General features: G+C 41.2%; 1 protein-coding gene across 2 annotated transcripts; it reads right to left on the reverse strand.

The window, feature by feature from the left end:
• Window positions 1–2,410: 2,410 nt before the first annotated feature.
• On the reverse strand, window positions 2,411–11,747 carry LOC136362882 (alpha-1-antiproteinase 2-like). 2 transcript variants are annotated; one of them, XM_066321805.1, is made up of 6 exons: window positions 11,705–11,747; window positions 10,877–10,976; window positions 6,332–6,997; window positions 5,100–5,370; window positions 3,249–3,396; window positions 2,411–2,656 (listed from the first exon to the last, which is right to left on the reverse strand). In XM_066321805.1, exons 3-6 carry the CDS (start codon window positions 6,978–6,980, stop codon window positions 2,462–2,464), a joined length of 1,263 nt encoding a protein of 420 aa, XP_066177902.1. In that variant the 5' UTR covers window positions 6,981–6,997; window positions 10,877–10,976; window positions 11,705–11,747; the 3' UTR covers window positions 2,411–2,461. The 2 variants fall into 2 exon arrangements, with proteins under 2 accessions (XP_066177902.1, XP_066177903.1); XM_066321806.1 differs by lacking the exon at window positions 10,877–10,976.
• Between the last annotated feature and the right edge of the window lie 3,753 nt (window positions 11,748–15,500).

The raw sequence follows: 15,500 nt of genomic DNA on the forward strand, positions 1-15,500 counted from the left end.
TGCAGCGACGAGAGCAGGATTAGGAGAGTAGGATTTGTTGGATGGGGGAGAGAGATGAGAGCGGGCCGCATGGCAAACAGTGCAGCGCAGCATGGATGTAGGCAGGGAGCAAGCTGTCTGCTGCTCTTTTGTGCTAAGTGTGGTGCCTGCCTCTTCTTAACACTGTCTCTGGCAAATCCTGCAGTGGAAAATCACAGCATGATGTCAATACAGCAGGAGCTATTGCCCGATGAAGCAAGTCTAGCGAACGGCTCCGGGAGGCCGATGCTGAGGGACGGGAAATCCCCTGTGGGGACGGCAGACACCCCTCCTCACCACGGCTTTGTCCTGCCGTGGCTGGCACCGCTGAGTGTCCCTGTAACCTCCCCGACGCGTTTTACAGACACGGAGAGATCGTATAAGGGAGGCAGGGAGGGGAGAAGCACAAGCTGTGAAGTGCTCTAGCTCTCTGCCGCAGCTCCTGTGCCTTCCTCCTGCTGCGGCCCTGTGGGCTCTTCCTGGACTGTGTGAGGAGAACAGAATTCCAGCGTCCTGCCTGTGCAGGGGGCAGATCTGTGAGGGCACCAAGGCACTAAGGGTAGGAAAGGAAGGAATCGCCTTCCAAAAATAAGGATTAACAGACTGCAAAAGCTGATTTTGCTTATGTGGGAAATTCTCTTCATCTTCAAATCTCTCCCAGAACCACATGGTGACAACTTTCCTCCCACTGTGCTGTGTTTCTGTGTTTATGTCTTCATCCACTGCAAAGTGGGGCAAGTAATATTTAATTCATCTGTGGCCTCTGTTTCTTCCATCTTGATGTAAACAGTATCACCCTACTAAAATCAATTATTTCCATTTTTGAACCGCAATTCTAGGGAATTCAATACATAACTGAGGATCTCACCTCTTTGAGCTCTCTACCCTCTAAAGGTTTTACTGTTGCTTTGCTGGATGCCCATCACTTAACAGCAGTAAACAATAGGAGTGATGACAGCTGAAAAGTTGCACTCTGTAACTGTATTTACAGGAGATGAAAAGCCCCAGGTAGGGAGCCTTGTTGATTACTCCTGTGTGGGCATTGGGCCACAAAGCCACCCAAACAGATGGACGAGTATGCAGGAATGTGCCAGAAGAGTACATGCACTTCTGTCACTGTGACTCCTGCCTTTGATGATATGAATTGTTGATATATTCATCTATACTGAGACTGTATTTAGTCAAAAAGATGCCATCATGCATCATGTTAACAGAGGGCTTTTACTAGGAACACAGAGCAGAAAGTGGCTTTCCTTTAGACTGCAGTAGAGGAGACAGTGCTTTACACCACACTAATAAAATCACATTTGCTCTTAATTTCACAGAGGGTCACACAAGACTTTGCTGAAGGTTGTGTTTGCCTCCCAAGCCATTTGACTGCTCCCAGCATCATTGCCAATGACATGACACCATTTAATCTCTTCCCAAACCACACAGCTTTAGGGAAAACAGGGCCAGTTGTACTCCTGATACCAGTTGCCAAGGCAAGTCCATTGAAGGTGGTTCCCAGCCAGCCTTCAAGCTGCTCCATATTCTATCTAGGTGCCTGTCACCCCTACCTGGGCCAGATGATTTGCTTGTTGCATGCTCCTTACTTAAATTTTTGTCTGTAAAGGGACAAAAACATTTGAAAAATCTCTGATTTTCCAGAGTCACCTTATAGATTTTCCACAAATCTCAGCTGCTTGACAGTATGCTTGTGTAATTGCCATCCGAACATTTCACCTTCCCATTCACCTACATCCTCCTTTTCACCACTGATGGATACATGTGTCAAAAGTCAGTGACTCCATCTAAATCTGTGAAATTGGTAACACGTGGTGAAAATCTTCAGGTTGAGGGCAGAGTTGATCCTCCTGTTCTCTTTTAAGCTGCAAGAAACTCAGGAAGATTTGCTGCTAGATTGATACTAAGAATGATAAAGGGTTTCTGGTACAGAAAGCTGTTGAAGGCAGCTTTTCACATTCCCAGAGCTGTCTCCATTAGAAACTTCAGGTTTTGGTTACCCTGCAATGTTGATCCAACTGTTCCCGTATCAGATTTACCTATGGTAAATTACAACCACTTCTACTTGCTTTGCAAGAATATAATTTTATATTCTTATATATTATGTAGTTCATCATTTTACCTGCTGACTACCTTGTATTAAGCAGAAGTCTTCCATTGTAATATAAGCATTTCTTTCCAAATTCTGGCAAAGCTTAGGTCTTTCCTTGTCTTTCAGTCAGGTAAAAAATACGTTCTTTTCTAGCTGAATTTAAAATAATTTCTTTCCTTCTCTTCAGCAAGTGTCATGGTCAATACCAATAGTTTTTGATGATGACATAAAATAAAAAATTTTGCTAACGAAGAACCATATATGTGTTGGTACAGATGGAAATGAATCATGTCATGCATTTTCACATCTTTAATTAGTAGTAGCAAACAAAATTCATATGTCACTTCAGCTAGTGATAGTCGGGTTAACTATTTTTCCTATAAAGAGTGTGCTGTTTGTATCTCTATCAAAAATCAGCATGAGGAAGGGATGGCTGAATTCAATGGTTGGAGGTAAAGACACTGGCATGATTTCAATAGTAGTTACTGCTGCTGCTTCAGTACCTTTCTCATCAACATCCAGAGAAGCCTTGTGGACAACCTAGGAAAAAAACAAAACAGTCACTCTGGGCAGTCAACAGCCTCTTGAGAAATGAATCAGAGTCCTTTTAAAACAGCTCTGCTTTGAGGGATCCACTGAGAAGGGTGTAGAGGCAGAAGAGCTGTATTGTTTTAGTCATGGCTGCCTAAGTGAGGGATAGGATGGAGCTGTGGAAGTCTCCTAAAAAAAGTCGAAAATATTGGATGAAGGATAGAGTCTCTACCCATAATTGTCTGCACCTCCAGAACTGAGTCTCCAGGGTGAGAAGGACAGGCTGTGCTGTTCCTGGGAGCATTAGTGGGTTTTCCTTGAGGAGTCAGGGATTGATGCTCCTCTCATGTTTCAGATACTGCTGAAAAAATCTTGGCCAATACCAGTCTTGGAAAAAAACAGAGATGCAGCAATCTAATTTGATCTCCAGTGTCACCAAGGGCCAATCTCCTTTTGTAAGTTTGCAGGGCCTGGGTGACTCAGCTGCAGTCAAATTGGGAAGCTGGGAGCTGTATATAACTGGTGTTTCTGGATGCTACCACTGATGGATTTTTCTGCATGTTTGTGAAAGAAAGGAACGAGACAACAGCCACAGACTTACTTTGGAAACCTGAAGCTCTGGCGTGCCAGTGATGCCAGAGAGATCTGCCTGGTTGGTGAACACATCCACAATTCCCATCTTCCTAAGCGTGTCACTTATTTCATAGCTCCCAGAAATAGAAAATCTGGGGAAGTAGAGCTTCATAAAGCTGTTAGGTAGAAGAGAAACATAGAGGGCGGTGAGAAGGATTATAAATGATGGTGAGAAATTTCTTTAATTCCCATGAGTGTCAAATCCCAGGGGTTTGGACCTGGAATGTACCATGAGTATGAATTCAATTGCTGATGCATCTCATGGTGATACAAGAACTATCATTTTTGATCATAATAGCAGTCATAATGGTATTTACCTGGTGTTTTGTTTCAGGTAATCTGAGAGCACTCCACTAAGTAGAACAGTAACAAGAGCCCCTCTTTACAGGCAGAGATGAGGGATTACCCATGTTGCTCAAGAAGGTGGAGAGATGATAAGAGGTCCTGACAAAGTCTGTTTAGGGAGAAGTGTAGCAGATCCCAGCATTTCAAATCAAAGAAGTATTTTTGGCATAACTGGGGCATTTGGCATGGCCCCAGGAGAGATCTGTTCCCTGCCGCCTGCACATTTGGATTCCATGTCCTCTTATTGTCTTCCTCTTCTGGGCTGGCCATGATCAAGTTTTCCTTTGACTGTGAGCTGTCTGTAGGCAGCTCCTGCTTACTGTGCTTTCTATTGGATTTCTTTTCATGGCCTGTCCAGGGATCCTCAGAGCATCCAAGTCACCCACAGCCGTGGTTACCCTTTAGATGACTCAAGTCTTTTGCTGCCTTGCCCAGCGACAGCTTGGGCTGAATATTGAACAGCAAAATGGATGACACCAAATGTATCAGCACTGGCAACAACAAAACAGTAGAACAGAAAATGCCATTTGGTTCTCACAGCTTCTCCCATGAATAACCTATTCCTATATTGATACTCAATGACCTTGCACCAGAAATTCATTTAGATAAGGGTTTTCCTGATATTGCAGCTGAGAATGATACATTTTTATTTTGATATTTGAACTATCACATTATTAGCTCATATTCAATTTGCTACCCATTATGTTTTTACTAACTGTGCTGGTATTTCTGTTATGATGCACTGAGATATATGGGTGTGAACTGCACTTATTAGTTGTGATTTAGGGCAGAGCTTGGTAAATTAAACATGTATTAACTTGATATTACTCATCTACTGTTGCTAAGATCTCTTCTCTCCCAGACAAACAAGGTTGTAAAATGCATTAGCTGATGTTGGTGTCAATGGTTGAAGCTAACAGAAACTCATTAGATATTTATAGTTTCAAAACAAAATGCCAGAAAATCAGGACATCCACAATTAATCACTTGTCTGTTCTAACAACAACTGAATGCTGCAACATAATTGTGTAGGACATATCATGTCTGTAAGCACTACTACAAACTGTGTAAGTTGTGCTTTATTTCAGACTTATGCCTGAGTCAGTGTGCCAGTGACGTAAGAGGAAAAACACACTAGCTTAAATCTCAGTGTAGAAGATTTGCTTAAAATTGCAACCATTCCTCTCAGTCCATGGAGTATTTTAGAAACACCAATCTAAGCTTGATATTCTTTAGAGAATATCTAAATATTCTCTGCTAAATATCTAAATATCTCTGCTCTCATTGGGAGTGCAGCAAATCACTCAGCCATCAACAAAAGAATAGTTAAATACCAACCAGCTGCAAGATTTTTCCAACTAGAGCACACAAGCCAAAAATAACCCATTCAGTTCCCAAAATTGCTGTGTTCATAGTGTTTGCATTCCCCAAAAAGAAAAAACATTATAAATCAGGTGCCACTGCAGAAGATTACCTCTGTAAGAGATGGTCTGACCATTTCTGGATGATTTCCTTGTCCAGAGTTTGCTCTAACTGCTTCATTTTCCCTTTTGCTGGCAGAACCAGAAATGCGGTAGCACTCCCATTATAATGCAGCCGTACCACAGTACATGACAGGTCCTCATCAAAATAGAAGTCAAATCTGCCCATCTGGTTCATCATAGGGACTTTCACAGTTGTTTCTGCATCCACAAAGAACTCCCTTTCTTCAGTATGCTCTGGTTTAAAAGGCTTTTCCCAGCTCCCTGACACAGAGAAGAAGAATTTAGCTGAATATCCCATGTTTTATCCCATGATAGACTAAATTTTTATAGCTAGTAATAATATTCACCGATTTCTCCACATATTAAATGCAGAATTTTCAAACATAAGACTTTAAAATGTGTATCACAATAATGCAAGGATCTTTTACCTGTTCAAAAGAGTGCATTGTATTCCACTTTTAATATATGTTTCAGATGCCAGTAATGAAATAATTAGGTGGTTATTTTGTACCCACCACTGCTTTTCTGTTCAGGAGATCTAAGTGGCCTTTCTGTAAACATCATTTGTGTACTCATACTGCATGCAATTAATTTCTATTGGCTTTAACAATAAGCCTCAGTTTGTAGATACAACAATGTAGGACCTCATATCTGAGATCAGGTCAGGCTTAAAGGCAAATCTAACCCACATCACAAATGCAGTCTTTCTGCTTTGTTCCTTAAAGTGTTCTCCCTATTTGTCACTATCTTCTCCCATATAAAAGTGTTAGTGTGCATGTATAAAGGACTCTGATAGGGGGAAAAAGAAAGGGAAATAGGGGGAAATGTAGAAAATTAGGCTATTGAATCATGCATAATTTAAGAAGATGGATTAGGTCATATATATGTCTCAGTGCCTTCACTGAAAATTAGTAAAATATGGGACAGTTGGAGTTATGGCTAAACCCAGAAACACCAGCTCAGACTGCATGGAAGGCTGTGGATTAGAACAGAGCTCCTGGAGCTGTCACAAAGAGAAACAAACTGTGTGGCCTCTAGATGCCTCCCTATGCCAAGAGGGGTTCTGAAACCTCTACACCATCTCTGCTATGCTATTAGAGGATCTCTGGCCCAGCAAAGAGCATTTGAAAATTTCCCCAGACCAGTTTTCAGTTGAGGTAGGCAACATTAGATTTGTTGATAAGAATGAATAGTGAGAATGTGAACCCTAGAGGAGAAATACCTTTAAAGAAAACAAAGCTAGCCAGAAGCATTACAGTTTGTGGGTCCATGTCCTTTACCACATCAGTAATTTTCCCGTGTGTTTTCTTCTCTATGTAATCATTGATCTGCTTTTCAGCTTCTGTGGGTTTGTTAAAGTCAGTTGTAAAAGCCTCCAGCTGATACAGAGCTTTGGCATCGTCTAAAAACTTTTGCAGGAGTTTCAGCTTCTCTGTTACAAAGATGGCATTCCCCATGTTGAGCTGGACTCCACCCTCAGGATGGTTCAGCATGTGAATTAGGTTGTGGAAGCCTTCATGGATCTCTTCCTCCTGAATCTCTGTAATGTTGAAGGAGAGTCCTTCCAGGATCTGAGACTGTGTGGCTGATCTAGCCCCAAGGGCCAGCATCGCAAAGGCACTGGAGATGCTCACAGGAGAGAAGAAAATGTTCTTATTGGGTGTCTCCTGTGTAACCTCCCTAAAAAACTGGAATGCAAAGTCAGCATTGTTTGGCACAAGTTTGAGGCAAGCAAGCGCTTCGCCTCTGTGGTGTACGTGATGTTTTGGGTCATTTGGATCGTGTCCCTTGTGGTCACTGGGTGGGAGCTGACTGTGGGCAACAGTGTGAAACCCAGCCAGTAGCAAACTTAGGTAGAGTGTGGTCTTCATCTTCTTGTATTGAAATCCTGTAGGAAAAAAAGGACATGATATTATTGAGGTAAGTAAATTAATTATGTAGAGAGAGTTATTCTGTCATTACCACCCAATTTAAAAGTCTTATCTCTTTCTTTTGTCCTCAGTTTCCATGTTCTCCAGTTCTTGCCAGATTTTTTTTTTTTTATTTTCCCAGGCCTCCTGGCAAGTCTCCGCCAACTTTGTGCCACCCCCACCCTAAATACCTGCAAAGACAAAATTCAGCATGGATTAGTTGAATACACAGCACCCTCAGCAGGCAGGAGAATGGAGCATATCCCATCAGAAAACACCTCTTGCCTAATTGCTGGAAGGCTGCGGTACCACTCTGCTAATGGTCTGAATAATTCCTTAAAAGTTCATCATAGAAGAAATCTGGGTGTTTTTTGAGTTAGGGGAGAAAAAGGAAATTCACACAAGTGAGCAACAATCAGTAGCTATGCAGAAACAGAATTTGAGCAAACAGGCAAGTAGGAGATCTTTAAATAAACTTTTGATCAGATTGATAAGGTGTCCTATTTAAAGAAAGACCAAATAATAAGGGCTGTTCTTCAGTAGCAAACCAGATGTAAACACCTACCTCTCTAAAGAATAGGTGGTGGGGTTTTTTTATAGAAATAATGTAGTATTTTAAATAAGAACCTGAAACAATGTGCTGTCTCTTCATCAAAACCATTGGAGTGGCTTCTTTTTCAGCACAACAGGAGTCAATGTCATTAACAAAGAACAAGGCCTTATTTTTATCAGCTGTCCACTGGTCAAAGGGCAAAGCATTTATCAATGTGTTACACTTGCTGTGGTAGCCACATTCCATTGCACAGCTGACACTCTGCACTGTATAAGCTCTTAAAAAGAGACCTTGGAAATTGGGATATGAGTGTCCCAATAGACCTCGTTTCTGAGGAGGAATCTAGGGCAAAGAAATGGTGCAAGAGTTGCACAGGGTTTGAGGAGATAATGAGCCAGATTTGCTAAAATTCTGCACAGAGAGACATTTTATACCAATTGCACCTTTCATCTCTGGCATGACTCAACTTGAGAGACTCGTCAGAAAGTGCTATGCTTATCGTCCTGTTTTCTCTATATCATCAGAGGGACCCATTTGTATTTAATAGTTGAATATCCACTTAAGCTTATGAGAACAACAAAACATTTTCAAGCTGTAATTAAATATTCCAACATTTACGTTTTTGTTGTAAGTAATTTTAAAAAGCAGGCCGATTTGCTATAACAGCATTACTGACAAGTGTAAAAACAATAAGGGTTGGGTTCTTGGTGGCTACATTTTTAATTACTATACACAGTAGTTTTAAATTATAATTTGGTCTCTTCTGATTTTGACATTGAAATAATTCTTGATGTATCTAGTATCTAGATACTTGTAACTCAATACAAAAGCTCCAGTTCTGAGTTTTTAGAACTATCAGTGAACCAGTATTAGTCAGACTTTGAAAAGAAATCAACTCCCAAACAAAAGCATTAGAGCTATGCCTAATCTATTTCCCCATATCCAGCAGGCTGATTCAGAAGCTGCCTGTGGATAAATTATTTACTATGAACTATTTACTCAGCTGCAGTCATAATTTAGTAAGCATAACATGAATACCAAAACTGAGAAAAATTTCATTTTAAACATAAGTTACCACCTGTTCTCTATCTCATCAGATTTAATATTTTTTACAAAATATTGCATCTGATAGATAGACTTTGCCATGTATGCCTCAAACTGCCAATGCTATTTATTTGGAATGCAAAGCAGAAAGGGATTTTAACTGACTCGACCTCAAAATTATGGTGAAAGGATATAAAGTGGTTCTGTAAGGGTTCTGTAAAATATTAGTTACAGTTTTCTGAAGGCAGCTTTCCCTATCCTGATTTTTTTTCTCTGTGTAGTTACAACATGTTCACATTTTGTTGTTAATTTATGTGCTTTCATGGAATTAATTTCATTTTATTACAGCTCTGAATTCACAGATAATTAAATACAATCTGAATCTGAATCATCCATCTGTTACTCGGTACTGTCCAATCACAAACAGTCAAGACTCATGAGTCAGACCTCACAAAAATCTTGATAATGGTTACTTTTAAAGGCATAAGATTATAAAAGACTTAGCAGCTGTGATTTGTAGAGATCTTTTTTTGTTGTTTAAGCCTTCAAGATACAAGTGGCCCTCTTCATTAGTTCCCTATTTTGAAACCTAAAGGTACTTTTATAATAAGATTTGCACCCTCTGAACCCTCAGAATATGCTTGGGGATCATTATTTCATATTTGATACTTACTGTTTCATTTTATGTTATGGCTTCTGGGTTAGCAGTCACTAACAAATTGACAATGGACACCCTTTCAGCAGGAAACAGAAGATGCAGATTCTCATATGGTCTTAAAGATTGATAGATTTTCCCCTGGAGCATAGTTGCTAATGATCCAGTAAAAAGCAAAGGGCTGAGAAACTGTGCTGTGAAGCCTGTAGGAAATTCCTAGACTGAAGGAGTTAAGTTTGCAAAAAGTTCTTTAATGCCTTTACTTCAATAATTTCTGGAAAAAACCACAGTTTGTCCATCAGCATGGCAGTAGAAGTGAAAAGCACTTCAATTCTAGTTCCAAATCTAGTCTGACTTGAATAGCCTGGAAGGAAACATGTTAACCTCTGCCTGTCTTCTGTGCATGTTACATAATGTCAGTTTATTTGTGGTGTTCAAGGATAGGTTGCTTTACAGAAGAGCTTTCAGTCAAAACAGACAATGATACAAGAGCATGCCAACACTTGGAAGACAGTGTTTTTAGCAATTTATCTGTAGTAGACTTGGCGATAACGTTTGCTGGATATATTACCCCTTCCCTAGCACACAATATTCCCTATCATGCAGCTTAGAAGGAAAATGGAGAACACTGGAATCAGCTGAAGTTACCCTAGAATAATTCCACCAGAAGACCTGGGAGTGGGCTGGACTGAGTTTTCTGACTGACAGAACTTGCTTCTTTGTGGACATAGCTATTTTGCCCATTTTAGGGCTGATTTCTGTCTCTGTGATTTGAAGATATTCTGGAGACAACATTCTGCCTTTAGATTCCCATGTAATATTCCAGGACATGAATATTCATCCCATACTACTCCCATAAGGGGTCTTCACTGATAATCTAATTTCAGACAATGTGAAAAATTGCACTACTCAAAAACATATGAAGGTATAAATAGAAAAGCTGTTTGCTCACCAGATGGTGCTGCTTCCCTCCTGATTGTTTCTGAAGAAGGAAATCTGAGAAATTTGTTTCCTGAAAGCAGCACTGTTGGAGCACTGGGCACATCAAGTTACAGCACCACAACCACCAGTGGTGTCTGCTGAACTATCGGCTACTCAGAGACTTGTAAAAAGAATCACCTATCCACAAAAAATCACAAAAGAAAGACTTGACAAGCCATATCTCTGTGTGAGAACATGACCTCAGAAGCCTACTGTCCAGGACCACAAACTCACATGTGCTTTCCTGGCTAACCAGAAAGCTCTGCATGTTTAATCATATGAACAGGTTCAGGGCTTATTCCACACTGATCATCTAGACATTTAATTTTCTTATTCAGAGACAAGAGAACATTCAGAGACATTTTGATACGTCTATGCCTGGCCCCAAGGAGATTGTGAACACAAGCCAAGGGCATTGGACTGTTTAGAGAATCCAGACACTCTGAATATTTCATTAAAAGTAATTCCTTCTGCAGCAGAAATGTGGAAGCCTACTTTACATCATCCTTTAGAAATTGACTGTTTACAGGGCTGTTCTGTTGTTTTTCTGTCTTCTGTCAGCCAGCTTAGCATTAGAGAACTCACCCAGAAAGTGGCATCACCCACCTCTAACCCTCCCTTTACCTTGAAGCAAGTGGACATGAGCTCTCACTCTTCTACCAGGCCACCATGAGTATTTGCTGTTGAACCTGAGTTACTGCACACACTCAGGGATGAAGCATCACTGAGGCCAAGAGAATAAAAAATCAGACAAAAAAGAATGAGTGCAGTGTTTAAGATGGAGAGGATTTTCTCCCTGCAAGAACAGACCAGGTTTTCAGTTTCTACCTTCTAGTGTACACCTGACCACAGCCTGGTTTCTGGCTCATTAAAAATGTTGACCTCACTGTGTTCTTCTGAACATGTGCAAATCACCAATTTCTCCACTTTCCTCTCAATGGGACTGTAATCTGATGATTACCTCAATAATGTCTCATCTAAAAGGGAAGCAGACATTAGATACACCATTCCCTAAGCAATGGTATTTCTTGTAGACCTTCAGTATAAAAATCACCAGAATTATTTAAAAAGAACCAGCAATACATTAAAAAACCTATGTTCTAAGCACTCATCATCAGGCTTTTAATGAGTCAGGGCCTATTTCTTGCAGGAGGTACATCAGGCAAGTCACCCTTTTAGGATTTCTTGGCTCTTGAGACCATCTTGCCTTCCGTCAAGACATCCTACTCTGCTTTTAGATTCTTACTCCTTCTTCCAGTGACCTGACAATGTGTAGGCAACTCATTGCCTCAGTTGTGATGCCTATGTCCTTTATGTGACAAAATAAAACCTCATTATATAGGACAGATTTCAGTATACGATACAACCCTAGAAAAGAATTAAAACTGATTGCCTTCAACAAGAGGAGACACTTTTAAAGTCTCTGTAGGAAGCAAATAAATCACTACTTACAGCAGCTTCCAAGGATCCTGCTGTCTCCACCAGGACTACCCTGCAGCTCTCTCTCTTATTTATTCAGTTGAATAGCATTATGAAAGCAAAATGTCCTCTAGAAAACATTAACCAGGACAGACAAGCATTACTACTTTAGGAATGGTGCAGAGTAAACAGTGAAGACAATTTTTCTGGGCATGTACCTGATTTTTGCTGTATATGCATGGCCAGACCCTGCCTTTTCTTAGAGCAGTCCTAAGAGTCCCCTGCATTTCTACACATCCTCCTAATGGGAATCTAGCTACTCACTCTGGGAAATACTTCACATGCATCATTAAGTTCTGTAAACTGCATGAGTTCATTCAGTAGAAGTAACTGAAGTGAGTAAAATGAAATATATACATAATACTAGACATGAGCCTAAGGAAAAGGCCTCTGTGGATGCATGCTGCAGTCAGATCTCAATTTAGTATTTTTCAACAAGGTATTTTGCTTCCTCTATACCAGACTTTTAATAGTTCTTATTTGGCATATTTATTTTAAATTATACACTATTTCTTAATTGCCTGCATTACCATTATTAAGGGCCAATATCTGGGGACCTCCCTTTTAAAATTAAAGCTACAGTACTGATGTTTGTAGTGGCTGGGGGTTGCTGTAGGGGTGGCAGGATGATGGCAGAGATGTGCATCCAGGACCCCATGGCACCTAGCACACCTCGGCCAGACTGGTGTCACCCGGTGCCTCGTGCAGCAATGGATTGAAGGACAAAGTGTTGCCTTGTACTCCCAGTGTGGTCTGGCACAAAGTGCGGGTACTGCCAAAAGGCAGACAAGGGAGGGCAGGCCAGGACACCAGAGCCTGTTTTCACACAGAGCTGCAGCCATGTGGTCAGGCCACCTGTGTTTTACATGACCCCTGTTAAGAATGTGCTCCAGCAACACCCACAGAGGGGCAGCCACAGGGACTGTGCTAATGTGGGTATGGCTGACGGATTGGAAAAGCTCACAGCTCAGTGCCCCAGTGAACACCTTCCATCCAGGAGGAGCATCCCCTTGGGAGGTAGGGGATTCAAGGAGAAAATGTGCTATACATCATAGAATCATTTAGGTTGGTAAATAAATCCAAGATCATCCAGCCCAACCATTAACCCTGCACTGAGAACTCCATCACTAAACCTTGTTGGTAAGGACCAGATCTACACATCTGTTAAATACCTCCAAAGATGGTAATGCCACCACTTCCCTAGACAGCCTGTTCCAGTGTTCATAATCCTATTGGTGAAGAATTTTTTCCTAATATCCAGTCTGAACATCTCCTGGCACAAATTGAGGCCATTGCGTGTTTTTCTATCACTTGTTACTTGGGAGAAGAGACAAACACCCACTTTGGTGCATCTTCCTTTGAGGTAGCTGTAAAGAGTGGTCAGGTTTTCCCTCAGCCTCCTTTTCCCCAGCATGAACAACTCCAGCTCCTCCAGCTGCTCCTCACAAAACTTGTGCTCCAGACTCTGCCAGCTCCATTGCCCTTCTCTGGACATGCTGAAGCACCTCAATGTCCTTCATGTAAAGAAAATGCCTTTTCTTGTAGTGCATGTGAAAGAAGGAATCTTTCAGAAAGAAAAGCTCTACAATAACACAATAAATGTTTAGGAAAGATTTTCCTCTGGGCCATTCTTCAGGGGTTAGCAATGAATGGAAGCATTTCTTCTCCTCTCTTTTCCAGCCTGTATGCCTTCACATGTGAAACTACCAGTAGGCACAGCGTGAAAGGTTCTGTGCATTTAGGGCTGTTGGAGCTTCTGCAAATCCTTTCCTTCCTGGCTTCTACCTCTTTCTCTTCTGTGGGTGCCTTTAACCTATGCAAAGGTAGGCAGAGTGTTTGATCCAGACTGCTAGCAAATGTGTTTGAATTGTTTACAGACTGAAAAAAAGCAGCTGGGCACAATGCAGCCTGTTTTTATGTGAACCAACAAATGAAAATATCCTCTGAGGTTAAAGAAGTTATCTAAAACATAATTGGACTGTAGATGAATAACACATGCACTGAGAGAAAAATGAGAGCATGAAAGTTCAGCTATGAGTAAAGTTACTGAAAAAAGTGAAGGAAAACCCAATTGACTTAATATGACTTCATTTAAGAGCAATTTATTCTTGCAATTGGAAGTGCCATTCATCTGCTGACATTTGTGTGGCAGTGCAAGAGGGAAAATGATGTAAACAAAATCTAATCTATATCAATCTCCAATGTTATATCCAATGTGATACCTGTTTTCTTTTTCCTCATCTATGTAACATTTCATCCAATCGTGTAAGCCATCCTGAAATTTGCTGAGACTCTGTTTCAGTATTTGATATCAGAATATGTTGCACAGGAACTTGTAGCTCTCTTTTTATGCAGGCAGTAAGCTTATGTAGGCACTGCTCTGGTATTCTGAAGAACAGCAATCCTCCCATTTGGTCCTCTTGGTCTGCAACATTAGGTGTCTCATTACTTTGAACTCCATGTTACTGTGGAGTTTTTAAGTTGTTGTTGTTGTTATTATTATTATTATTATTATTATTATTATTATTATTATTGAAAGATACTAATAATACTGTTTAATTTTTTAGTAAATTGACAACACTAACAAGAGTCATTCAGTATGAATTCCCTTGAAATCAGGTGTCTTGTAGTCTGAAAAGAATTAATAATTTAAGTTAGAAGAACTGTATGCTTGCTTTCCTAGTAGAGAAACACTTTCATCTTTTTAAAATATTTAACTAATTTCCATAAAAGCTATTTTAAAGCACAATGGGTTGTTGCTGTTCTGATGATGCCCTCTGGAGTACAGAGAGCACAGAGTCCCTCCTATGATAGTGCTGAGGGTAAATGTCAGTGTGGAGCCAGGGAAAGCTGCATCCCACTCTCCCCTGGCAGGCTATATTTAATTTGTGGAGCTCTGTGTTTCAAGAGGAAAGGCCCTCATGGTTACATGGAACAGTTCAGTAGTGACCTGCTGGAACAAGTGCCAATACAGACCAAGTACAGTTGTGTCAAGTGCCTTCTCCAGTGCTTCCAAGTAAGAATACAGCAGAATTCACCTTCAAGTTTCTTCTTCTTTGCTTTAATGCTGTGCGTTATTCTTGCCCCCTACCAACTCCACACGGTAGGTCTGGGCTCACCCCAAGGGGAAATGTCTAGCACAGACATGAATTCCAGCTCCAGTGAGGGAATGCACACCCAGTACTGTCTCCTGAACCCCTGCAGTGAATCCCTTCCCATATTGCCAGTCTTAGCATCAGTTTTTTTCTGCAATGCAGTCAAGACCTTCTGGATCCCGAGGAGGGTTATGTTCTATCACTTCCAAAATCTGGCTTGGAGTGTGCTTCCTTCTCTTAGGCTGTGGCTGCATAGTTGCTTTAACTTGACCAAAGTACGGGATGCTGCTGCCAGAGATGTCTTAACCCCCATCATCTGTGCCATCTCCCCAGGATGGCTGATGGTCTCTGGAGCACAGGACAAGTGGGGAGAGGCTGGGGGAACAGGTTTTTTTCAGCCTGGAGAAGAGAAGGCCAAGGGAGAGACATCACTTGCTGTCCTCTCCCACACAATGGGATATGTTAGAGAGCAGATGGAGCCAGAGGTGCTCAGTGGTAGTGAGCAAGGCATGGGATGCAAGCTGTAGCAAGGGAAATGCCAGTGACATCTATGGAAAGGAGCATTCACAGGGAAGTGAAATACAAGGCCACATCTCTGTGTGAAGCTGTGAAACTGCTGTCCTTGAAGACATCCAAAACCTGGCTGGACATGGCCCTGAACAACCTGAGCTAGA

This window comes from Sylvia atricapilla, chromosome 6 (genome assembly GCF_009819655.1).
Source record: "Sylvia atricapilla isolate bSylAtr1 chromosome 6, bSylAtr1.pri, whole genome shotgun sequence".
Classification (NCBI taxonomy): Eukaryota; Metazoa; Chordata; class Aves; order Passeriformes; family Sylviidae; genus Sylvia; species Sylvia atricapilla.

Excerpts from the sequence above, each read along its gene's own strand:
- LOC136362882 (XM_066321806.1), bottom strand. The coding sequence starts at position 6,980 with ATGAAGACCACACTCTACCTAAGTTTGCTACTGGCTGGGTTTCACACT. Across the intron at positions 3,397-5,099 it reads TCAGACCATCTCTTACAGAG|CTTTATGAAGCTCTACTTCC; the intron begins GTAATCTTCTGC and ends TCTACCTAACAG. Across the intron at positions 2,657-3,248 it reads CAGAGCTTCAGGTTTCCAAA|GTTGTCCACAAGGCTTCTCT; the intron begins GTAAGTCTGTGG and ends TTTTTTTCCTAG.